Source organism: Apostichopus japonicus, chromosome 15, assembly GCF_037975245.1.
Source record: "Apostichopus japonicus isolate 1M-3 chromosome 15, ASM3797524v1, whole genome shotgun sequence".
Lineage (NCBI taxonomy): Eukaryota > Metazoa > Echinodermata > Holothuroidea > Aspidochirotida > Stichopodidae > Apostichopus > Apostichopus japonicus.
The window spans coordinates 28,935,914-28,962,643 of record NC_092575.1 but is presented as its reverse complement, the minus strand read 5'-3'; the positions used below and the strand labels follow the sequence as shown (position 1 = coordinate 28,962,643).

Sequence of the window (26,730 nt, the reverse complement as noted above, 5' to 3'; positions counted from 1 at the left end):
ACCCTCTACTATGGGATAGGATACCCTGTACTATGGGATAGGATACCCTCTACTATGGGATAGGATACCCTGTACTATGGGATAGGATACCCTCTACTATGGGATAGGATACCTTGTACTATGGGATAGGATACCTTCTACTATGGGATAGGATACCCTGTACTATGGGATAGGATACCCTGTACTATGGGATATGATACCCTCTACTATGGGATAGGATACCCTCTACTATGGGATAGGTCCAATGCTTAGTGATGGAAACAGTACTACAGGGAATAAGTGTTTACATTTTCTGAAGCATTTTTGAAAACTCTGAATGTTGTCAATATCTTTCTCTTGTGTGCAAATTAAGTACATGCATAACACTTGCACTTGTACAGCAACTTGTCCAGTTTGCTATGAACATCTTGTAACATTTTAGATATATACTGCATAAGAATATTCTTGCAGTATAACCAATTGCAAATTGTAGCTATGACCATTTGGCCTTGGGAGTTCCCACACTGCAATGGTTACCCAGTAGTATGGGAATTCCCATACTAACATGGGTTACCAGTAGTATGGGAGTTCCCACACTACCATGGGTTATCCAGAAACTAGTACGTGAGTTTTCACACAACCATGGGTTACCCAGTAGTATTGGAATTCCCATACTAACATGGGTTACCCAGTAGTATGTGAGTTTTCACACTACCATGGGTTATCCAGTAGTATGTGAGTTTTCACATTACCATGGGTTACCCAGTAGTATGGGAGTATTAACATTACCATGGGTTACCCAGTAGTATGTGAGTTTTCACACTACCATGGGTTATCCAGTAGTATGTGAGTTTTCACATTACCATGGGTTACCCAGTAGTATGTGAGTTTTCACACTACCATGGGTTATCCAGTAGTATGTGAGTTTTCACATTACCATGGGTTACCCAGTAGTATGGGAGAATTAACATTACCATGGGTTACCCAGTAGTATGTGAGTTTTAACATTACCATGGGTTACCCAGTATGGGAGTTTTCACATTACCATGGGTTACCCAGTAGTACGTGAGTTTTCACACTACCATGGGTTACCCAGTAGTATGTGAGTTTTCACACTACCATGGGTTACCCAGTAGTATGTGAGTTTTCACACTACCATGGGTTACCCAGTAGTATGGGAGTTTTAACATTACCATGGGTTACCCAGTAGTATGTGAGTTTTCACATTACCATGGGTTATCCAGTAGTATGTGAGTTTTCACACTACCTTGGGTTACCCAGTAGTATGTGAGTTTTCACATTACCTTGGGTTACCCAGTAGTATGTGAGTTTTCACACTACCATGGGTTACCCAGTAGTATGTGAGTTTTCACACTACCATGGGTTACCCAGTAGTATAAGAGTTTTCACACTACTTTGGGTTATCAGTAGTAATAAAAAAATAATAATAATCAGGCAGTTATTTTTATGATATATACTTAAGGTACCACGGATATGCGAGAAGCCCACAAGGGCTTAAGGATTACAACTTTCATGTCAGGGTGGTTCCAACTTTAACATTTTAGCTCAAATTTGGAATCTTTTCAACTTAGAGAGTCATTTTAGATGGGAAAACCCTAGATTGCACTTGGATGAAACCCACCTTTCTATGACTGGCCAGGGATCGAACCCTGAACATCCTGATTGCTAAGCCTCATTGCTTCAAATGCCTCCACCTTTATTTATTCGCCACAGCACCAGTATATATATACGTAGCATAGGAGTTTGAACATTACCATGGATTACATAGTAGTATGAGATTGCCCACACTATGTGGAAATTAACTAGTAATATGGGAGTTTTTACACTACCTAGGGTTACCCAGTAATGTGAGAGTTGCCACACTACCGTGGGCTACCCAGTCGTAATGAAGGAGATCCAGTGTACTGAGTACTGCATGCGCTATACCTAGGTTCCAGTTAACAGGAACTGCATGATCCAAGTGAAGTGTGTAGAAGACTCAGTATTTCAGGCACTTTCCTCCTTCTCATCATACCTGTTATTGGAATGCTGTGTCATGTGTTATCTCTGCAGTAGTAACACATCATCGGCCACCCCAAACACTGATAAATGGAACTTGTGATTAGCTGTTGCTGTGTGTGCACTGTTCAGTTTTCCTTCTGCCAGTGTCATGTTTGTTATTAAACATGTATATTTATACACAAGCTATGTTTATCTTGCTGTGAATAGATGAAACTAGCTGTTGAACACTCAGAGGTTCTCTGTAATGCTATGTGCTGTCTCATGCAGCTTTCTGTAAGTATTGCTGATGGTCTGTGTACAGTAATGCTATGTGTAGTGTCATGCAGCTTTCTGTAAGTACTGCTGATGTTCTCTGTAATGATATGTGTAGTGTCATGCAGCTCTCTGTAGTACTGCTGATGTTCTCTGTAATGCTATGTGTAGTGTCATGCAGCTTTCTGTAAGTACTGCTGATGTTCTCTGTAATGCTATGTGTAGTGTCATGCAGCTTTCTGTAAGTACTGCTGATGTTCTCTGTAATGCTATGTGTAGTGTCATGCAGCTCTCTGTAAGTACTGCTGATGTTCTGTGTACAGTAATGCTATGTGTACTGTCATGCAGCTTTCTGTAAGTACTGCTGATGTTCTCTGTAATGCTATGTGTAGTGTCATGCAGCTTTCTGTAAGTACTGCTGATGTTCTCTGTAATGCTATGTGTAGTGTCATGCAGCTCTCTGTAAGTACTGCTGATGGTCTGTGTACAGTAATGCTATGTGTAGTGTCATGCAGCTTTCTACTGCTGATGTTCTCTGTAATGCTATGTGTAGTGTCATGCAGCTTTCTGTAAGTACTGCTGATGTTCTCTGTTGATGCTATGTGTAGTGTCATGCAGCTCTCTGTAAGTACTGCTGATAGTCTGTGTACAGTAATGCTATGTGTAGTGTCATGCAGCTTTCTGTAAGTACTGCTGATGTTCTGTGTACAGTAATGCTATGTGTAGTGTCATGCAGCTTTCTGTAAGTACTGCTGATGATGCTGAGTTTCTGTGTTACTACAACATCAGTATTTTCAGAGCCTGAGTTTTTCAAATTAGGTACAGTAATAACTGTGGGTGATGTATCCAACTATTTCTCCAAAACAGAGGCGTTTACATTGTTGACATACTTGAAACGTGATAAGCTTTGGTCTGTTCTAGACATTGTTTAATATTTTGCAGCCAGAAATGATAGTGTGATATTTTCTTTATCCAAACAGACATTCTTATATTGATTATTCCTGATTGATAAATTGATGTAGAATGAAAAGCATTAGTAGTAGAAAACTCAAAGGATACTGAACAGATCTGACACAGTCCTGAATGCAAAAACAGGAAAAACCAAGATGAACAATTGTGCAGTTTTATTTTAAAGTACTGTAATTTGGAAGGAAGGGGCGTGGGTGCACATGCTAAACCTAAATGCTACCAATTTTGCCAGGAACTGAAGGTACCTAGGGGGAAGTGTATTATTTGAGCAGAGATGGGTAGGTATGCTCATTGGTAATAATTACACCAGTATGTTGATTTACCTTTTTCCTTGCTGTTCAGGCTGAGTAACTTTTGCAATCTAAAAGCTATGTGACAGCTAGCTTGTAAACATGCTAAAATGAATGTCAATATCTCTTCAAACGTATGTCCGATTTAGTTTATACTTGGTATGGTGATAAAACTACAAAGTTACATTCCTTTGACAACAAAAAGTTTTACTTTATTAGTGTTTATTAGTGGGTGAGGATTAATGGGAAATTGTCAAAAACAGGTTGTAAACACGATATCTCAACAAACACAATTTGAATCAATGCCATACGTCATAGATAGATGCACTATAATGAGTAGATATGCACTATTGTTTTGATTCCCACCTCATGAATATTAAGGAGTGGACGGGACTTAACGTAAAATTCTTAAAATGTCAATACATCTTCAACTGTATGTCTTATTGAGTTCATTCTTCTTATGGCGATGTAACTACATATTAAGTACATGATCTTTGCAACTACAACTTTTACCTCATTATATTCATGAGTGGGAATGGGAAATTGTCAAAACAGCTTACAAACATGATATCAACAACCACAAGTTGAATCAATGTGATACTTGTTAGATATATGCCCCATGTTGAGTAGATGAGCCCTACCATTACGGTGTTGTTTTTTGTATGTGTATCATGAATATTAATCAGTGAACATACAAAGTTTCATCAGATGTCTCTGAAATTAGTGTTTACACAGGTCCAAAAATCGGGAACCGGGTACCCGAGAGTCGTTGTATCCGGGTACCCAATTTTTTTTTGTTTACCCACATGTATTGGATGCTACACTAGATGAATTATATTCTCCACTGACAATGATTTCATGTTCAAATAGGTATAAGATATAAGGTATAAAGCCGTCCTTAATAATTTCTGTTTGCTTTTATAAAATTGATTTCGGTAAGAAACAATTGTTTCTTTCATTAACTTGTCAATAACTTCATATAATTAACATCACTACTAACATCGCACTGCCGCTGCTGCTTATGTTTGCTCTCCACCTCTATTGGATTAGACCATATAAATATCCAATTTAGCTATTAAACAGTTTTTACTAAGTATCTATTATGCCGGCCAGGATTCACATTACCCGTGGGATTGTGCGATTCCCACATTTTGATCGCAATTGGAATAAACGTTTAGTAAAAATCCACTTGCGATTATCATATTTTAGTTATCCCGTCTATAATCCATTAGTAACATCTCGTAAATTTAATTGTCGGTCTTTCCTTCTATGAAATAAACGCATGAAGAAGTAATAATTGTGAGAATTCTTTCAATTTCTTCCACATGGTAGCCATTATTGCTTTATCTTTGACCACATGGTAGCCTAACACCACACTAAGTCAATCAGAAAATCTAGCCTAACCATCTGTTTATTCGCTGAAATTGTGACGCAGTTATAAGAATACTTTCATTATTGCTGTAAACTTCGACCACATGGTATCCTAATACCACACTAAGTCAATTTGAAAATCTTGCCTAACCATCGGTTTGCCCCCAAAAAAGAATCACACTTTGCTTAGGATTCAGTTTCCTTTATTCCAGTATAAATAGAATAAAATATAATAAATAAATAGGAGAGTATAAAAAGTTATGATACAAAAATTACAATAAAAAGGAAAGCGATTAATTAAACACAATCAACAGTTTTGAAATTTAAGTTAAACTGAGAATGATAAGAAAATTAAAAAAAGGATACATTACATCAAATCATTTAAAATTCCATTTTGAATAAAAATAGATGCTCTGTATAAATATGAATTTTTGAAAGTTTGAACCCTATATTTTGGTTTTATTGCACGATGTCATAAATTATAGTTGGTTTGTAGACAAAGAGAGTTGAGTTCTTTATTAAGAGGGTGTTTACTATCCTTATTAATATTCCTGGTGATTCTAATCAATTCACTTTTAGCTGCACCGTTAACCTTATCAGATATGCTCTTACAGTCCAACTTAAAAATCTTAGCACAATACTTTAAGAAAGCTCTCATTCTTTGTTTATCACCACTTAATAAGAAATGGTACCAAACAGGGACAGCGTATACTAACAACGTATAAACAAATGTTTGTTTCCTCACCTCTAACCTGAAAAACGGGACAAGTTATGATAATGTACAGTAGATATAATGTAGTAAGCTCTTCGCAATATGTTAGAAATATGACTGGTGAATGCTAGTTTGTCATCAATGCGAACACCGAGGTATATAGTTTCAGACACACGTTCAACCGTTTAATCATCAATTACTAGGTTTTCTGACTTTATTTTAATGAGACCTTCATGCTTGATGTTTTTGTTCCCATAAACCATATCTTTTGATTTCTTGGGATTGAAAATAAGATTCTTCTGATCACACACACAGACAGCTAGACAAGACTATAATCTATTTGTGTGTGTGCTATATGATGGACAAAGAACATGATACAATGTACAACACAGGACTAAGTCTAATGTTGGTAATGTTAAAGAAATATACATGTTAAACATGGAGGGCTTTTCAATATTTTTGATGTCATTACTACTAACTACTAATTCATGCAAATTACAGTGCATGTCAGTAACTTGGTCAGTGAAGTTTTTTGAATTATAGAAAAGTAAACGTCTTGATTAAATTTGCAATCTGTTTCTTGTACATAATTAAATATGTAACAATATTGTACTCAATAAAAACTGTCTGGGTGACGAAAGTTGGAATGAAATCTTGCCCGTAAGTTACGATCATTTGGCAAAGAAGTTGAATGTGCCTTACTTTGATCAATTGTAATTTTACTTTGAGTTATACTTAGTTAAGTTTGATAAGGTTATATTGGCAATTAAACATAAAATTTTCAGTGATATCTTCAAAATATGAAAATTTTTGAGAGAAATGTTAAAAAAAGGGCAAAACGTACCATAATAATTAACACATCATTACACAAACCAATTAGCATCAGTATAACAACATGTGATACCAGTGAAGTTTTGCCATTCTTGTAATATAACTCACTGGATGTAGTGCACATAATTTTAACATATTATTTGTGTTCTCAGGCTATATTAAAGTACAACACTGTACAGTTCTTATTGAGGACTACACATATTACAATTAACACATACCACATTTAATATATATGATATAGATATCGTTGAGATTGATAATGCAAATCAAGGGCTTAAGGGGAGGGGGGAGGTGGTGGGTATATGGAGCGGATTATTATAAACCACAACTTAAATAAGGATTATCTTGTTCCTGTGCTTAAAGTAACCAGTTATGATTCTAGTTTCAGCCACTTGTGTCAATTTGCAAGCCCCACCAAACGGATCATGCGCCAATCAAATCTCTCTGTTTTGTTTACGACGGTTTGGCCTACTATCATTTTCGTGGCTAGCCTGTCATAGGTCCCTTCTCTTGAATACTGTAGTATCTTTCTCTCAGTCTTACTGATGTAGCTTGCAAAATTGTGTCATTTCCTTCCATTGCAATGAATAAAGAGATGTTTTTTCCAGACGTTTCCTACCTGGAATTGTAAAAGGTGGACGATACGAGTATAGGACCGGTTTAAAATCTTGACCGGACCACAGACTGCTGTATTTGTGTATTAAATGAACATGCTGACAGTGACAGTCGCAGTGATTTTACAGTAGATCGTTCGCACCATACGGGCAATAGAAAATAAATTTCTTTCTTTTGATTGTGACTTCTTTTCTCCATTAAACCCACCTGTTCAGAGTGTATTAAGAATAAGAACACTGAATCTTCTTCGGAGGTTTGTTTTCCGAAATTCATCAGCAACAGGTATTGAGACTTTCAAGAAGGTTATGAAATTTGAAGCACTACTATTATCAGCTAACATATCAGCAGGCCTTTCCTAACATATTGTGAGACAGACCATATACAGTTACACTTTGATCATGAATGCAGGATAAAGAACACTACTGTACATAATGAGTAATTCATTTGAATGGTTTGTAAGTAGCTAAAATTAACAGTGATGTAATAACTGATACGGAAAGTATATGGACCAAAAATATTTATAACCAAATCAAGAAATGGATTAGATTAGTTCATAATTTAGGGTCTATCACATTTGAAGATTTGAAGAGGGAAGATTTGAAGAACCAATTGATCAGAAGAAATGTAAAAAAAAAACCAAATACAAAACACAATGTTCTCCCGAATTGATGTTTCTTATAAACAAGAGATAATGTTTAAATAAACTGCTTCTGCTTGGGACAGTATATGACTGCAACATGCTACAGTTTGATCTTAAGATCTGACTGGCACATTAAGCCAATTGTGTTATTTGTGGCCATAAGTACAATGAAATGCTCCTGAGCTTTGTTTCGAAGGTGATATGTTCCTTTAAGTAATTGACTGACCTTGGATGTCTGGAGATTATGTAATCGCAACCTTTGCCAGTTGACTCAGTCAATAAAGACCATAATGGGTTTCCATGAGCTACCCTCCCATTTGAACATAACTGAGCTGTCTGTAATCATGGTGAATGTTACACAACACAGGCAAGAAGCTAGATACTGAGCAACACAGCAGGCTTGAGACAGATCTATGATGACCATAGAAGATGTCTGTATACTGCCAGTAAGTTGACTGTATATGTCTTAATTTAAAACAAAGTTATCATAATCACTGGTGCAATAACTGTTGTGTGTGAACTATCTTTGTGTTCGTTGAAATTTCTCATAAAAACTATTAACTATTAGATGGAATGTGCAAGTTTGATATAACTTAGATAATGTACTTTGCTGATGCCCTGTAAAATATTTTGAGTTAAAAGAAATAGATTCTTTTGACTGGCCTAGTGTCTTTAAAATCCTTTGATAGTCAATAGAGTAGTATTCTTAGACATTTGCCACATCTTTTGAGGGACTTGCTGACCTTCCTTTAAAGGAATAACAAAGGCAGGGATCAAAAACAGTTTATATTTAATATGCAGTAACCTCTAATATCTAATATTGGATTCTTAAGTTAACCGCTTCCTGTTGGACTGAATACACTTGTTTGAATATTGGCTCCCAAGGCTTCACCACAGTACACAGTAAGCCGTCATTGATTATGTAATACGCTTGAAATTTCATATTGATGACATCAGAGAGGAACAACTCTTGTAACTGTGTGGTAGACTCCCCATGGAAAATATTCAGCTGTTGTTGCTAGGGCTAGAACTTTAGAAGGCCTTGCAATTTCCTATAAGCCCAATGCAGTAAGGTCATAGTTACAAAACATCAGGAGTTCTCTTTTCTTAAAACTTGAAACTGTTAAAGAGAAGGCCTAGGCCACGCTAAAAAAGCACACTGAAGCTAGGCCTAGGCTACACTAAAGTATCAATGTAGGCTGACTGTAACGTTAAGCATACAGTGCCTTGCCAGACCTAGGCTTACTTCATATCCAGTTCAAATGGAATGTTCCTTGCGTGGTCATGGATGTCGCTCCTCATCACTAACGTAGCTCTTAGTACCGCTTTATTTTGGCAAACGGTTTTCAAAGTCTGTGTTGATTGTTAAACAGCCTTCTGGGGATGAAAAATACTTTGCAAAATTATCCACTTCATGGCAACAAACACACTCCACCTGCGTAGGCATTATATCACACAGTTGCCACACGATCCTCTTCTTCCCTGTTTTACTCATTAGCTTTTCCTTGCCTGTAATTCCTCTGCTGTGAATATAGGATCAAAATCATAAGGCTGTGGCTTTGATTTGGTTCGTTTTTGTTGAGAAATTCTAATGAAATAGTTGTTTACTGACTGTGCTTTAGTAAAGCACTTGTACGGCTACTGCTCGATTGTATTGTTCCTCCCTGATGTCATTAAGATGGAATTTCAAGCGAATTGCATAATCAATGGCGGCTTACTGTGCATTTCGTGATTTTTGTGTAATACAAGATAAGTTTGAACAGCAGAGTCTTCGTTGTTATACATTGCGCTGTCCAGCTCCAAAGCGAAGAGTGTTCGCATGTAGGCACCAATCGGACAGTTCTGCGAAGCTTAAGCTTGTCAACCCGGTACTAGATTCTGCTCTGACATCGATTCTGCCAAGTTTCATCTTTTGGTGTTCCAAATACTTTTCAAGTTTCCTTTTACTGTAAAGTTGATCCGTGCATTTCAATTCAGCGATTTAGAAGAACAGTTTATGAAGTGTGGTTTGAGTGTGAGAGTGTATTATGTGCAACGCTATGGACGTATACCAACTGGGCATGGTAGGCTGTATATGTTGGCAATGTGTACGTAATATATAATAGGCAATCACATGTGCGTGTACAGGTGAGAGTGTATTTGCTGCGGAAATGGGAGTGCTAACTTCAAGTACCATGTTTGGCCTATTTGCCTGCACTACGTCAATCACCAAATTGATGCGTTCGAACAAACGGTGCTTTCGATGAGAAACTGGTGAATTTGAAAACCAGATTTCTACAAGAAGAAAACGTCGAATGGGGACAATTTTCACATTGTTAGAAAGAGAATCATAAGAACTATGAGGACAATATATCCAAATCTTCCACCACACAAGTCCGTTAAATTAATTTCAGTGAAGCGTTTTGTAATCAACTGTACTTATAGGCCCTCACAGCAGGTATTATTAACTTGTCCTATTGCTGACATATATTTAATTTTCATGTTGCAACATTTTATATAAAAATATGATCTCAAGGTGATTTGATTGCGACTTCTTTTCTCCATTAAACCCACCTGGTCAGAGTGCATTTAGAATAATCTTCATTGAATCTACTTTGGAAGTTTGTTTTCCAAAATAGGTATTGAGACTTAAAATTAAGTTGTATATCTCTTCGTTTACCCTTTTGCTATCATGTTAAATCCAAGATCTGACAAAGTAATAACTATTTCTGTTCTTATTTTCTTCATTTTTTTTTTACCTGATGTGTAAAAGATCAACATATGTGATTTAAATCAATGATTTAAAAAAAAATTGAGTGACTTAAATCTTGATTTAAATCAGTGATATAAATCAATATGATTTATATCCCAAAGTCAACCCTGGTACTAGAACTGCTGTTAGTGAGTGATTTATCCTCATTGCTTTGAGTAATTGACCTGTAAGGCCAAATAATTATAAGGTGCAGTATTAAAAATATGCTGTATTTGTCCCAAATATGCTAGATATTCAAATGTGGTCACCTTTAGTCAAAATTCTTAAACTGTTTTTATTACAATCTTAGAGGAAATTTTCCTCACTGGGACATTCAGTCATCTTGTGTGTTCCTTAAAAATGTCTGAGAACAATTTGGAGAGTAAAGACCTCCAGGAACTTCGAGCAATTATAGCTTGGTACAATTTGGGGCCTATACTGACTATCTATAATATATACTGTACTTACTGTAATGAATTACGTCTAAGAATGGGCATGAATAATCATAGTAATGCTACTTTCAGAGGGATGTTACTTTCAGACCACTTGGCTTGCAGAGCTCATATTTGATTAAAGTCTATATATGGTACAATGTAATGGAGTTTCAGCAAATTCATTGACAGTAACCAGGGAATGCTTTAAACATTTGTAATTTCAGGTGGCATGGAATTGTCACTTTAACTTCATGTACCACACTGGCCACATTAACTACTGTACATAAAATGATCAAACCATTTCCACCAACATTGGTTTCACCTAGTTATTATGATGTATGTAACATTCTAGTTGACTGTAGCTGAAATAGTTTTTGCACAAACAAAATCTCAGCATTTTGCATTTTGTAACTTACTGTAGACATCTGCATAGTACTATTATGCTAATTTCCCAAACCAACAAAATCTTGTATTTCTCACCTGTAGGCAACAGAATTCCAGATGAGTCTATACTCTTGCATAGTTACCTTTGTTTACCTTAATGGATCACATAGCTACCTACAGTATGTTTACCTTAATGTATTATATCGTTATTCAAGGCATTTTAAATAATATTATAGTCCTGAACTAAATAACTTACACATTCTGGTGCTTAGAATCTTCTCATCTTACACACGTATGGATCCAAGTTTCCAAGGGCATTATTAAACCTGTGTATTTGTACTGTATGTGTGGTTGTACTTGCTGTTAGTTACAAGTCCTTCTATAATGGGTGTTTGTTACTTTCTATAGTGCAGTGTCATTGTGCACCAGAAAGCAACATACTTGAATAACAGACATACAGACCTGTATGATCAAAGTATTTGATGTGTTTGCCAGAATTCTGGAATAATGACACTATATATAAGCAACCTAAAATTCATTGTATAATTTCTAACTGTGATATTGTGTCCTGAAGACCGTATTTGAAGTGTGAAAGAAACTACCCCCTCAATCCAATACTTGAGGTGATGACCTGTTCAAGGGCAATGGATCAGTTGATATTATTGCTTGGTGGATCACAATAAGCTGTTTGCCAATGTTCAGCCATTGAACAATGCCCTCTGTCGCTTTGCAATCAGTCAAGCAGTGAAATCCAGCCTTGAAGAGAAGAGGATTTCTCTTGTTACTGGTCAGTGAAGTGGTCAGCTATAATAACCTCAGTGCTGGACAAATGCCAGGAAAAATATTTAAAGGGGTCTTATTAACTTGTTTGGCAAAGAATTTTGCTGAGTTGCATGACACGAAAATTTTAGTAGTAAAATTTAGAAGGAATGAAATCTGACATGCATAATTAGGTAAATTCAATGGCCAAAGTTTAGATTGCTTGAGCAAAAAAAGTAAAGAAATGGGGAGGCTGTTGTAGTTGGTAGTCATTGATGTTAAATGGTTGAGGTTTGATATACAAACAACTACTAATGCTTTTAAACATTGAGTTTTACAATAAGTCAAGTATAGCTACTGAAGAACTTACTTTCTGTGTTACAAGTCATCCTACCACACTGGCTATATACTTTCGAGATTACAAGTCATCCTATAACACTAGCTGTATACTGTACTTTTGGTGTTACAAGTTATCCTACCACACTATCTATATACTGTACGTTTGGTGTTACATTCATCCTACCACACTAGCTATATATACTGTCAGTGTTTCAAGTCATCCTACCACACTAGCTGTATACTGTCAGTGTTACAACTCATCCTTCCATACTAGCTATATACTGTACTTTCGAGATTACAAGTCATCCTATAACACTAGCTGTATACTGTACTTTTGGTGTTACAAGTTATCCTACCACACTATCTATTAGGGTTGGGTGATATTTGCTTTTTAATGTCACGATAAATAGTTCAAAAATTATCGCGATATTTCGATAATTACGATAATTTTTTCTTGTTGTTTTTAGTGTGTTCCCGAACACACTAAAAACAACAAGAAAAATTATTTTAGTGTGTTCCCGAACACACTAAAAACAACTGCCGATTTCCCACCGGTGTTTTCACGCAGCAAACACACCGAGCATAATGGCGTGGGGTTCAGGGCCCGCCTTAGAGCCCCGTTGGGGTCAAGGGGTGGAACCCCTTGTGGGGGTCCAGGGGCGAAGGCCCCCAGAAAAGTTAAGTACTTTTGCGTGTCTGGCAATAAAAAATTCGCAATTGAGGATACAAAATACTGACTAACTTTATGAATTTAAATTATCACGAAACTGATGAAAGTTTTAAAATGACAAGTTAGAGTAGCTATATTATGTGATAAAATGAAAAGAGAATTAATCTGTCTTACAATCTTTATAAAGTTTTACTTACAAAACTGTCGATATTATGAAACAAACTACGTTCGGCAAAGCCCCGTTTCTAGACTGCCTAACAATCAGTTTACAACTGCAGTGTTTAACCGTACTTAAATATCACGGTAGGCTAATGTGCTTCAAATTTTCGCAGGTACCTTGCAAAACAACCCCCCTGTCTAACACCTGTTTGTTAACATTTTTGGCACGGTTCCAAAAAACTTTTCATAGAGTAAACTTTTTTGGCTCCACCCTAGAATTAATTAGGTCAGTCAGTAAAGGATCCGTAAAGTTATGCGAAATATTATCTTAGACGTTCAAGGAAAGTAGGTAAATATCCCCGTAAAATAAAGGTAAGTAAAACACACCTCAAGCCAACCGACTCCTCCGCATGAACAAAACAAACTATTCCCCATGATACACGAGGCACAGTCTATACCATACAGACATACTGTAGCACGATATCAAGGCCCCAATAGCTACAGTATGGCCATCTTTATGAAAGTAAACCTTGTAATTCCATGTTTTAGGCCACCAGGCGTGATTTACTTAATGCTAAATATTGTTTCCATGTCCTTGTAGAAATCGTCAACTTCGCAAAATACAATTAGTTGTATTTTTGTTGTTACGTGAGATCCGTAACCGACGAAGTGGTTAGGCTACTTACTATACACTTAACTATGGTAGGATATTATTATTATTTTTTTTGTGGGAAATTCTAGAAAATACTTTCTTTCCCCCGCTTTACACCAGATGTGGTCCTCTGGTTTATTCATAAATGGGTGTACTAGAGCCTTGTTTACATGACACTTGTTGCATTTAGCACGATATGCCAGTTTCGCGTGAATTTTTCGAAAGTATTTTGCTCGATCTTTCGTAAAATTAGAAAGGTGTACCAACTTACTTTTCGTACACAATTGGTAATTTCTCTACTGATTTTCAGAGTTTTGTTCTCTATACAGTCAATGTTGTAAAGAACGGGTTTTCACGAAGTTCAAAAGTCAGTAAATGAAGTTGGTAAAATATTTCTTTTCAACTTTCTTAACCATAGAATGCTAGAATAACATTTACACATAAAACGGAGAATTTTTTTTTCTACATCTATTTCAAATTTCTTTAACAAGAAATTATCGTCATTTGTTCAATCTCAAAAAATATCGTCTTGAAAAAAAATTATCGCGATAATAATATTTTTCGATATATCGCCCAACCCTACTATCTATATACTGTACGTTTGGTGTTACATTCATCCTACCACACTAGCTATATACTGTCAGTGTTACAACTCATCCTTCCATACTAGCTATATACTGTACTTTCGAGATTACAACTCATCCTATAACACTAGCTGTATACTGTACTTTCGAGATTACAAGTCATCCTATAACACTAGCTGTATACTGTACTTTTGGTGTTACAAGTTATCCTACCACACTACCTATATACTGTACTTTTGAGATAGCAAGTCGTCCTATCACACTGCTAGAGTCATCCAGCAACACTAGGTACAGTATAGGCTACTGTACCGTTGGTGTCACAACTTATCATACTGTAGTTAGCTAACTGTACTTGAGTGTTATCCTACCAAACTAGCTTTTATTGTTACTATTCATCCTACCACAATAGCTATACTGTCACAGAGATACCAAGGTCAGATGTTTTTTATGCGGGTGAAAATTGTCTGGTGCTGTTGGTTACGTACACCATCTAAGCGGAGCGCCACCATGAGTTGGCGTGAAGCGTACAAGAAAATTTTGGGATCTTACGGCCCCTCAGATGGCCAGAAACATCACTTCTCGGGTCATCTAAGCTGAATCTATACTGTCTCCATATTTGTATTGTGTCTATTTTTTTTTTCATTCCAGAGGAAAAAATATCTTGCAATAAAAAAAATCTCTGAAATTTTGCGGACGCTGTAGCGTTCACGTGTGTCGTAACGGTATTATTTTTCACGAATCGTATAGGTAACGTTGCTTTCAGCCGGGCATATTTAGCACGATCGGCTTTGAGTAATTTCCGATCCTGGCAGTTCTGAGATAACTTCGCATTCTGGTGTGATGAAATGAATTTCACGCTAGCAATGATACACTTTCACAGGAAAAACTCTGTGGGCCTACAATGTGGGAGATTCTTCAAAAATGCGGGAGTTTTTTAGAAAATGACGGGAGATTCGGACAGGTGGGCGGGTGAGCGGGAGATGACCCGATAATGCGGGTGACACCCGCCCAAAGCGGGTGACTTGGCAGCACTGCTGTCAGTGTTACAAGTCATCCTACTACACTAGCTGCATACTGTCAGTGTTACAAGTCATCCTACCACACTAGCTATACTGTCGGTGTTACAAGTTATCCTACCACACTACCATATAAACTGGCAGTGTTACAGGTCATCGTACCATACAGCTGCTCTACCTTCAGTGAACATTACAAGTTGCCTATTTTATGCAACCAATTATACAAGTTTAAGTCATGTAACCACATGTATAATGGCAAAGTAGCTTATTTCATGCATACATCAATATGGTTTCCTATACTAGGGGTATAGTAGTACACGTACACCCACTAGATTTAACTTATTTTCAACTCTAGTAAACTATTTATTGTTTTGTTCCATACAAAGACAATGAAGTATATCATATAATTATAATATTTGATGATTCTGGCCTGGCCCTGATCTGCACATATTGTGTGATGTACAAGGTTATGTTATGAAGGAAGAGAATTGGATTTTACATACTGTAATAATAATATTAATAATAATAATAAATTACATTTTTATAGCGCATTATGCAGCGTTTCAAAGTGCTTAAAAGTAAGTGCAACAACAAGCAATGTATCCTACTGTATGTTCATACACTGTATGTGTTATACATACTTATGTAGGTGTGTGAGATATGAGCACTGCTCAGTCAGCCATGTGAAGAATAAATCATCATGATTGGCTTTATTGCAGTATGTCTGGAAGAAGTCTAGTATTTAAGCAATAAGTTCACAGCTGATCTTATTTGTGTATCCGTACAGTATTACTACTACTGAAGATATTATTACACAGATTGCTACTCATGATACACTCAATATCTTCAAAATCAACTGACATATTGACGTGTTTTGAATACAAGAAAAAATGTAAATCTCAATCATTGATGAGTTAATCTGATCCATCAAACTAGAGTCTGTTAGCTCTGAATATATTTTGCTAAATCATTTGCTTACATTATGGATATTTCTCCTGTTCAGCCACCATTTCTAAGTTTAGAGTCACTGTCATATTATCAAATATTGCTGTGCTTCTTCCCCTTTAAATTGTATTTGTTTAATTTTTTGCTGAATTCCTCTTTTAATAGAGGACTTGAGCTAATCAGTTTGTTTACTGGCCTCATAACTACTGTATACTGTATAGGTTTCTGTCAGCCTCTGGCCTCTTCCTTTGTTTGGGACTAAGGTAACTATTGATCATAACAGCATTGCGGGTCTTTATAACCATTGTAGCAGTAATTGGCAAATTATGAAACGGTGGCTGAGGGATAACAGCACTGGATGATGCATTTCTGTTCCAATACTCCAATTGCTAGAAGGTCATATATGGTGAGTGAGGATGGAAATTTGTGACTCTCACCATCAATAGTGCATTGTATATAACTAAAAACACAATCAAAGACCATATTAACATTAAATGATTTTCCAGAGAGCATGCAAAAATGTAAAACATGTAACCTTTTTGTGACTAAGGTTTACATTTCTCTTGGAACATCAAGAAGAAACATGATTGAAGTACAAACTACAAAGTAATGGAAGCCCTAAGTTATGTAAGTTGGATTAATCACATGAAGAGTTATGTCTTCACTATAATAATAATGTAGATTTATATAGCACCACTCCAGGTAAACGAGTAACTGCCCATGGCGCTACTCCACTCCAGGTAACGAGTAACTGCCCATGGCGCTACTCTGCAAAATGTGGATCAAATACAGTCCTTTCTTGCTCATCCTGCTTTTGTCATTCATAAAAATGTAAATTTGTGATGTTTTCAGCAAAGTGCAAGAAAAACATTTTCATTTTAGTGAAAAGATAATTATGCATCTTTCATACAATATTTGAATGATCATAGCCTTAATTGAGTTACACAGTATGAAGGGAAGTGGTCAGTTTTATTTCATCCTGTGCAAAGATTAGTTTTGTAAAAGTAAGTGAGCCCTGACAGTTCGATCCTATAGTAGGTTCTTCTTCAGAGGCTGAATGACAAGTAACAGAAACTACAAGGGACAAAATACAAGCTTATATCGTTGTGTGGGATCCCGGTAATCAAGTGAATCCCAGTATCCCATCCCGGTATGGACTAGTCCTGATCACAGTGCAATGTGTAAATACTACCGGGAGTGGGAAAACAACCAGTTATTACTAGCGTTGTGCGGGATCCCGGTAATCAAGTGAATCCCGGTATCCCATCCCGGTATGGACTAGTCCTGATCACAGTGCAATGTGTAAATACTACCGGGAGTGGGAAAACAACCAGTTATTACTAGCGTTGTGCGGGATCCCGGTAATCAAGTGAATCCCGGTATCCCATCCCGGTATGGACTAGTCCTGATCACAGTGCAATGTGTAAATACTACCGGGAGTTGGAAAACAACCAGTTATTACTAGCGTTGTGCGGGATCCCGGTAATCAAGTGAATCCCGGTATCCCATACCGGTATGGACTAGTCCTGATCACAGTGCAATGTGTTAATACTACCGGGAGTGGGAAAACAACCACTTATTACTAGCGTTGTGCGGGATCCCGGTAGTCAAGTGAATCCCGGTATCCCATCCCGGTATGGACTAGTCCTGATCACAGTGCAATGTGTAAATACTACCGGGAGTGGGAAAACAACCAGTTATTACTAGCGTTGTGCGGGATCCCGGTAGTCAAGTGAATCCCGGTATTCCGATCGCAGTATTGACTAGTCCCAGTCACAGTGCAATGTGTAAATACGATTGGGAGTGGGAAAACAACCAGTTATCACATTTGTTACAGTATTATTCCTGGGAATCCCAAAGGTAATAAAAATAACTATGTGTTGCTATTTGAAACAAAGAAAGAAAACACATTGATTTTGGTGTCTGTGTTCTTATCTTGAAGAACATACTTACCAATGTTTATACTGGCCTAGACCTACTAGATCAACATTTCACGTAGTAATTTGGACCTAGGCTTCACCAAATATCCAATGTTACTTTGACTTAGCATATGTTGTTGGAACACAGTTATTCTGAAACTTTTGTTATTTCCTTGATATACAGTACCATGATTGTGTAGGTCCCCCCCGTATGAAAACATACCACAAGTATTTCACCTCATTTTGTATCAAGTTCGTTCATGCTTTAATGGAATTGATTTGTTTATTCTTGCGGAGGGTTCCACAATGTAATTTATAGTTATCTTTGGCTACTTGTTTAATTTTTAAGGACTTATGTATGAAAGATGGGTATTGTACTTATTGAAAGCATATTTTCGGAGAAACAACAGCCGATTAACGATATAAATAATTTTGTAGTATATATTTCTCATTTATATAGTTTATAATCCTGTATTTACATTGCCCCTATGTTATTCTTCTTGTCTGAAGTTCCAACCACATGGTAACTTGTTGATCGTTGAAAACTTTTGAGTGTGAACTTGAAGGGTTGCCTGATTCCAATATCATGGACCTGGCATTGCAGTATACAAATGTTTCTGTATGAATAACAGGTTTTCTCCATGTGCAAACATGTTAATCTAATATCGTAAGTCGAGTATGAATTTAGGATGGTGTGGGGTGCTTTTTTCCAAGGTTTACAAGTGCTTTTCTTTTTGAAAGTGTTTGTTACCAAATAAAGGCTTAAGTATAGCGTGCTATTTTGGATGTTTTTCTGTTGATAACCGTGCATGTAAGAGTATGTAGTTGGCAGCTCTAGGCTATGTCATTGAATGAATGACATTGACAGTCTTGTAATTAAGTGCTTTAAACCATAGATGAAATTTTGAGGAAATCCCGATAGTAGTAACGCTATCAGGATTCACGCTGCAGTGCTACCTGTTGTGTGAAAAATGCACTACCGCACAATGCTACAAGCACAGAATACAGATAGGTTAATTAGCAGATTAGTTGAAAGAAAACTAATTTGATTAAAAGCATTAACAGGAAGTCTCTTGATCCAGATGTTTATGAAACACATTATTATCTCCTAACAACACTTGACAAAAATGGAACAAATAAGGGAAATAAGTTCAATGCTCCCTACTGAAGGTTTTAAAATGTTTAGGATATAAATGTCCTTTGGGAAGTTATTGTGGTTTGTGGTAGAAAGGGATGACCTTTAGGGTCTAGGGCAAATTCCATGACCAGTAGTAAAGGTTATCCCTTTAGTGTGGGAATTCTCAATTCATTTTAATCAGAAAATGTTATGAGTTGAGAAAATTTATTAATTTTGTGGGAAGTCCAATATCTCTGATACTGAAAAGGCTTTTTCATTTCGCATGATAGGTTTGTCCTCTCTGCATTGAGAGTTGCTAACATAAAATGTGCATTCATAACACTGTAATTTCTTCATTGCAAACTTGCGTAAAGTTTTGCAGCTGCTTTGACCATATGTGTCAGTCAATTTTTGATGCAATGTTTGTTTGTAAAATACTGTACTTCTTACATTGTCAACAGTAGAAATTTATGTTTGATTTTCTTTAATTGACATTGCATCAGAAGTTATTTTTACAGTTATCTAACTTGTTTTCTGTAATTTAGCAACTTTGACTCCTGTATAGTCCTAGTTGCCCCACTGATATACACTGACAGGTTACAGTGGTCATGGCAAGAGTCAATTCAATACACCAGAATGCTTTGTCAGTGACCCTTCCAGCTTTCTAATTCAAAGTTTGGGTATATACTTAATTGAATGGAAGAAGAAAGCAATTCTGTTAACTGGATCAGGTCAAGGTCTTTCAATTCTCTAGAGTGAAGAGAAACCTTCTGATGTCTGACATCCAGGTGAACTCCACTGCAGTCATTCCATGGCAAATCAATAGATCATATGTACATCATGCTGAATAGACATAGACATAATTTAGCTCCATGAGCAGTATTTAAGCCAGGACTCTGTGACAGGGATTAACCAAGCTAAGACCTGACTCCCATTTATCTAAAATCAAAGTAGATATTAGGCAACCATCAGTCTCACACAAACATTAATTTAATAGTAAACACATGCAATCAAACACTGATGATAAGCAATCATCATGTAACCCAAGCAAACATTAATAAGCAGCAAACACTGATGTTAAACAATCATGCAAGCAAACATAGATTTCAAATAGCAGCAAACCCATGCAGGCAAACACTGACTGATGTTAAACAATCGTGCAAGTAAACATTGATTTCAAATAGCAGCAAACCCATGCAGGTAAACACTTACTGATGTTAAACAATCGTGCAAGCAAACATTGATTTCAAATTGCAGCAAACCCATGCAGGTAAACACTGACTGATGTTAAACAATCGTGCAAGTAAACATTGATTTCAAATAGTAGCAACCCATGTAGGCAAACACTGATGTTACAACAATGCAAGTAAACATTGATAGCAGCAAACCAAAGTCAAACAGGAGGAGGAAGCCTCATGTTGCTATTGATGGTACAGAGTTTTAGGCCACACCATTCTACTGAGATCCTCAAATATGTAATCATCATTATTGCAATAAAGACAGTAACAGGGTATTGCAGTGTATATTTTGCATGTGGATTCAATCTGAGTTGTCCTATGCACCCACTGTAGAGTACAATATGTAAATTATCATGTGCTATGAAGAAAGTTAGACTGGAAAGTGGAGAAAATAGAAGAAAAACACTTTTCTAGCCTTACATGTTGATTCAAGGAACTTTCATTGGAAAAATATACACAGAGCTCACTTTAAATAGCCTAGTAACTGTAAAGATAGGTACAATACAGATTTTACTTGATATAGGCAGTCAGATATACAATGATCCATTATGAATATTCAGTTATTTTCTTAATACCCTTCCTCTCAGGGGTTTATTCACTTTATGTTGATATCCTTCCTCTCAGGGGTTTATTCACTTTATATTTTAGCAGTTCACCTGAAAGTATGGAAGTTATTCACACCTTTTCTGAGTCCAGTCAGATATTGTCTTACATGTTGTAGTTATATTTTTACAAGTATTTTCTCTTTCTACTGAGGTCATGAGTAACCATTTCTCAGAAAGCCCAATAAGGTCACTTGAAAACTCTGCCCTGCTTATGCCACAGTGAAGGCAGCTTTGAGGTTATGCCTACTACTAAGATATGTGTGCGTACTATATTATTGCACACAAAGAGACCATAGCTCAGCAGCACTGGTAATACTACAGCCAAGAGAACTCGTCACCTGACTGTTCTATCTATTTATTACAAAGTGAGTCAGCATATGGAACTTGGGGCAGCTTTCCATGTAGATATTACCATTACTACTACTACTTCTACTATGATGTCTTGGCTGTTGTTGTGTATTAGTAGTATACCTATAGAATGTGCTAGCATGTGATCATGTCAAGATGCTATCACTGTAACAAGAAGATGAGGAGGTGTAGGAGGTGTAGGAGTAGGAGGAGGATGACTTGTGTCGTAGTCAGCTAGAATTGATTCAGATCTGTCTATCTCATCTCTGTCTTTTGCTTTTCTTCACTTAGGATTAATCAAAATTGCAGAGAAGTTGAATCTTCGACTCCTGGCTCCACGGAAGAAGATAACAGTGCTATTAATCGGCAACCATTCAGCTGGAAAGAGCTCATTCATAAATTGGTAGGTGCATTTGTTTTTTTGTGAAGAGGTCATTGTGTGTATTCAGTATATGATATTTATGTGCATATAGTTTAGTCCTGTACTGTACTATGTAATGTGTGTTGCATCCATGCTTACTTTCATTTCCGTGTGTAAGGCTTCATATTGTAACATATTGGAATTAGACAATAGTTTAACCATGCTGTACATAATATTGTCCTGATACAATGTAAAACATTGTGTAAGGTTGGATTTTGGTGTAAGAAAGTACTTTGTGATGCATTCTTAGAAACCTGTGCAATATACTCACATAATTTGACTTAATTAGTCTTCTATGAGAAGGTTTTGTATCTTTACCTTACTGTACTTGAACCCATTTAAAGTGAAGCAAAATAGTTTGCATTTTCGTTCTTTGTTCTGAGAGCCATGCTACACAAAAAGGAAATTTACCTAGATTGTATTTGAAGATGCATGTCCAAGAACTGTATGCCTACTGTACTAGCAACTGTTTTCTTAAATTATAATTCTTCATGCATAATTGAACCATCCTTATAATCTGACATGTTGTTTCCCTTCATTCTTCATTCTTCACTTATTAATCTGCTCAACAATTAGCGTATTTTTCAGAGGCGTTAGTATTATAGAATCTTTTTAAGCTCTTGTACAATATGTAAAGTAACACAATGAATACATGTACCATGCCAGCAAGATTATTGGCAAGTTAATTGGCTAACACTTGCTTACACATTGCTTGTTAGAACAATTTCATTCTCCCCTCCCCCACCCCACACCAAGTTCTATGATAAGAAATTTCTTCAGTTGCATAACTTGCATTCAAAGTCTAGTAGATTGTCAGCAGGTTCTGGAACTTATTTGCAAGTTCTCCTATTATGCATGCCTTATTGGATAGGCCTTGTTATACTGATCTACAGTTTCATGCAGAGGTGATATTTAACAAATCTGACCACAAAGTTCACTGGAAGAGAGGAAGTGTGGCCTGGAATAATGCTGACCCTCTGTTATTCACCCTCAGTTATCCTTGTTCACAAGTGGTTATTGTGGGAAAAGGTATATGAGAAATTTGAAAAATGCAGAGGTTTGTTTGGTTGTTTATGGTGTTGAAAATTTAATATTGAATCAGTCATAGCTATATGTGCATTGCCATTGGGGATTTAAGTGTGAAAATTGGTTTGCTATTTGATTCAAGCTGGGCTGCTCTTCTTGACTATTTTGTGAGTCATTGGTTAAAGGGTTGTTTGGTGGGTGCAGGTTTGGTGAGTCTGAGGGATACATACACCTGATGATGATATCTAGGCTGGTGCCGATCATGGAGAATGCAAAATGTTCCAGTTGGGGTCAGATTTTCTGGCTGGATTTTTTTTTTATATTCTGCCCCAAATAATCTCTTAAGAAGGTATTGATAGTAACTTGTTGTGGTAATAAAGTATCTTTTTTGAAATGTTTATGAAGAAATGTAAATAATGAATTCATGTCAATCTTAATTTGGTTCATTCAAGTACATTCTGAGTATATTTTAAGTTGTGATAAAGGAAGAGAAGTTTTCTTCAGTTTTATGATTGTTTTCTATGATTTCATTTCCTCTTGGCAATCAGGTCAGACTGGATGTTGTGAAGGATGTGGCTTTCTAAATGTTGGTTTTATCTCAATGAACCACAAACATCTTTTTGCTTTTAAGATTGCTTTATTTGAGATTGGATGAACTCATGTTCAGTTTGACTGATAGTCGAATGAGAATGATTTTACCCCTAGGTCTTGTTTTGACATTTCTGTCATTTTGTTTGATCATTCACTTCTTATTAAACAAATTACTTGCTTGTGTCTTACATTCACACAAAGTTACACAGTATTATTATTAGGATTTTGAAACTGAAATGTTTGTGTCCGCTCAGTAAACACATGCGTCCCTGTGGGTGGCAATTAAAACATGTTTTCCAATATCCCCTAAAATAACATAGCATACGTTAGTATCATAACCCCTGATGAAACAATGGCATCTAGTGCAAAGAAAGCAACATGAAGAAAAGTGGTTTCACAAAAAGAAACAAGGTGTCAGTTATGACTAAGACACATCAAAGACATGACTATCAAATTGTGATCAGGAAAGCAGGAACTATTGTTAAATTCTTGACGATGCTCACTGTATAACTGGTGCACATACATACAGTTACATTGTATGGCTCCCGTACATAGCCTCTCTGTACAGGAACCAGTGTTGATACCTATACATACCTCCACTGTGAGCTCATGACAGGTCTCAAGGATTCAGTGTTGATACCTGTACCTCCATCATGAGCTCATGACAGGTCTATAGGAATCAGTGTGATACCTGTACCTCCATCGTGAGCTCATGACAAGTATATAGGAATCAGTGTTGATACCTGTTCCCTCACTGAGCTCATTACAGGTCTATAGGAATCAGTGTTGATACCTGTTCCCCCACTGAGCTCATTACAGGTCTATAGGAATCAGTGTTGATACCTGTACCTCCATTGTGAGCTCATGACAGCTCTATAGGAATCAGCACTTGATACCTGTACCTCCATCATGAGCTCAAGACAGGTCTATAGGAATCAGTGTTGATACCTGTACCTCCATCATGAGCTCATGACAGGTATATAGGAATCAGTGTTGATACCTGTACCTCCGTCGTGAGCTCATGACAGGTATATAGGAATCAGTGTTGATACCTGTACCTCCATCATGAGCTCATGACAGGTCTATAGGAATCAGGTATTGATGCCTTTACCTCCATCATGAGCTCATGACAGGTCTATAGAAATCAGTGTTGATACCTGTTCCCCCACTGAGCTCATTACAGGTCTATAGGAATCAGTGTTGATACCTGTACCTCCACTGTGAGCTCATGACAGCGCTATAGGAATCAAGTATTGATGCCTTTACCTCCATTGTGAGCTCATTACAGGTCTATAGGGATCAGTGTTGATACCTGTTCCCCCACTGAGCTCATGACAGGTCTATAGGAATCAGTGTTGATACCTGTACCTCCATCATGAGCTCATGACAGGTCTATAGGAATCAGTGTTGATACCTGTACCTCCATCGTGAGCTCATGACAGGTATATAGGAATCAGTGTTGATACCTGTTCCCTCACTGAGCTCATTACAGGTCTATAGGAATCAGTGTTGATACCTGTTCCCCCACTGAGCTCATTACAGGTCTATAGGAATCAGTGTTGATACCTGTACCTCCACTGTGAGCTCATGACAGCGCTATAGGAATCAAGTATTGATGCCTTTACCTCCATTGTGAGCTCATTACAGGTCTATAGGAATCAGTGTTGATACCTGTTCCCCCACTGAGCTCATTACAGGTCTATAGGAATCAGTGTTGATACCTGTACCTCCACTGTGAGCTCATGACAGCGCTATAGGAATCAAGTATTGATGCCTTTACCTCCATTGTGAGCTCATTACAGGTCTATAGGAATCAGTGTTGATACCTGTTCCCCCACTGAGCTCATGACAGGTCTATAGGAATCAGTGTTGATACCTGTACCTCCATCATGAGCTCATGACAGGTCTATAGGAATCAGTGTTGATACCTGTACCTCCATCATGAGCTCATGACAGGTCTATAGGAATCAGTGTTGATACCTGTACCTCCATCGTGAGCTCATGACAGGTCTATAGGAATCGGTGTTGATACCTGTTCCCCCACTGTGAGCTCATAACAGGTCTAAAGGAATCAGTGTTGATGCCTTTACCTCCATTGTCAGCTCATGACAGGTCTACAGGAATCAAGTACTTTATGCCTGTACCTCCATTGTGAGCTCATGACAGGTCTACAGGTATCAAGTATTGATGCCTTTACCTCCATTGTGAGCTCATGACAGGTATATAGGAATCAGTGTTGATACCTGTACCTCCATCATGAGCTCATGACAGGTCTATAGGAATCAGTGTTGATACCTGTACCTCCATCATGAGCTCATGACAGGTATATAGGAATCATTGTTGATACCTGTACCTCCATCATGAGCTCATGACAGGTCTATAGGAATCAGTGTTGATACCTGTACCTCCATCGTGAGCTCATGACAGGTCTATAGGAATCGGTGTTGATACCTGTTCCCCCACTGTGAGCTCATGACAGGTCTAAAGGAATCAGTGTTGATGCCTTTACCTCCATTGTGAGCTCATGACAGGTCTACAGGAATCAAGTACTTTATGCCTGTACCTCCATTGTGAGCTCATTACAGGTCTATAGGAATCAGTGTTGATACCTGTACCTCCACTGTGAGCTCATGACAGCGCTATAGGAATCAAGTATTGATGCCTTTACCTCCATTGTGAGCTCATTACAGGTCTATAGGAATCAGTGTTGATACCTGTTCCCCCACTGAGCTCATGACAGGTCTATAGGAATCAGTGTTGATACCTGTACCTCCATCATGAGCTCATGACAGGTCTATAGGAATCAGTGTTGATACCTGTACCTCCATCATGAGCTCATGACAGGTCTATAGGAATCAGTGTTGATACCTGTACCTCCATCGTGAGCTCATGACAGGTATATAGGAATCAGTGTTGATACCTGTTCCCTCACTGAGCTCATAACAGGTCTATAGGAATCAGTGTTGATACCTGTTCCCCCACTGAGCTCATTACAGGTCTATAGGAATCAGTGTTGATACCTGTACCTCCACTGTGAGCTCATGACAGCGCTATAGGAATCAAGTATTGATGCCTTTACCTCCATTGTGAGCTCATTACAGGTCTATAGGA

The 26,730-nt window shown here is 37.3% G+C and overlaps 1 protein-coding gene across 3 annotated transcripts in view; it reads left to right on the top strand.

Annotated features, from left to right (window-relative positions):
* Window positions 1-26,730, top strand: part of LOC139981005 (uncharacterized) — an 80,767-nt gene that overhangs the window by 17,853 nt on the left and 36,184 nt on the right. For all 3 annotated transcript variants that reach the window (XM_071993100.1, XM_071993099.1, XM_071993098.1), the window contains exon 3: window positions 21,873-21,984. In XM_071993100.1, coding sequence (XP_071849201.1) covers window positions 21,873-21,984 — 112 coding nt within the window. The remainder of the gene's footprint in view (window positions 1-21,872; window positions 21,985-26,730) is intronic.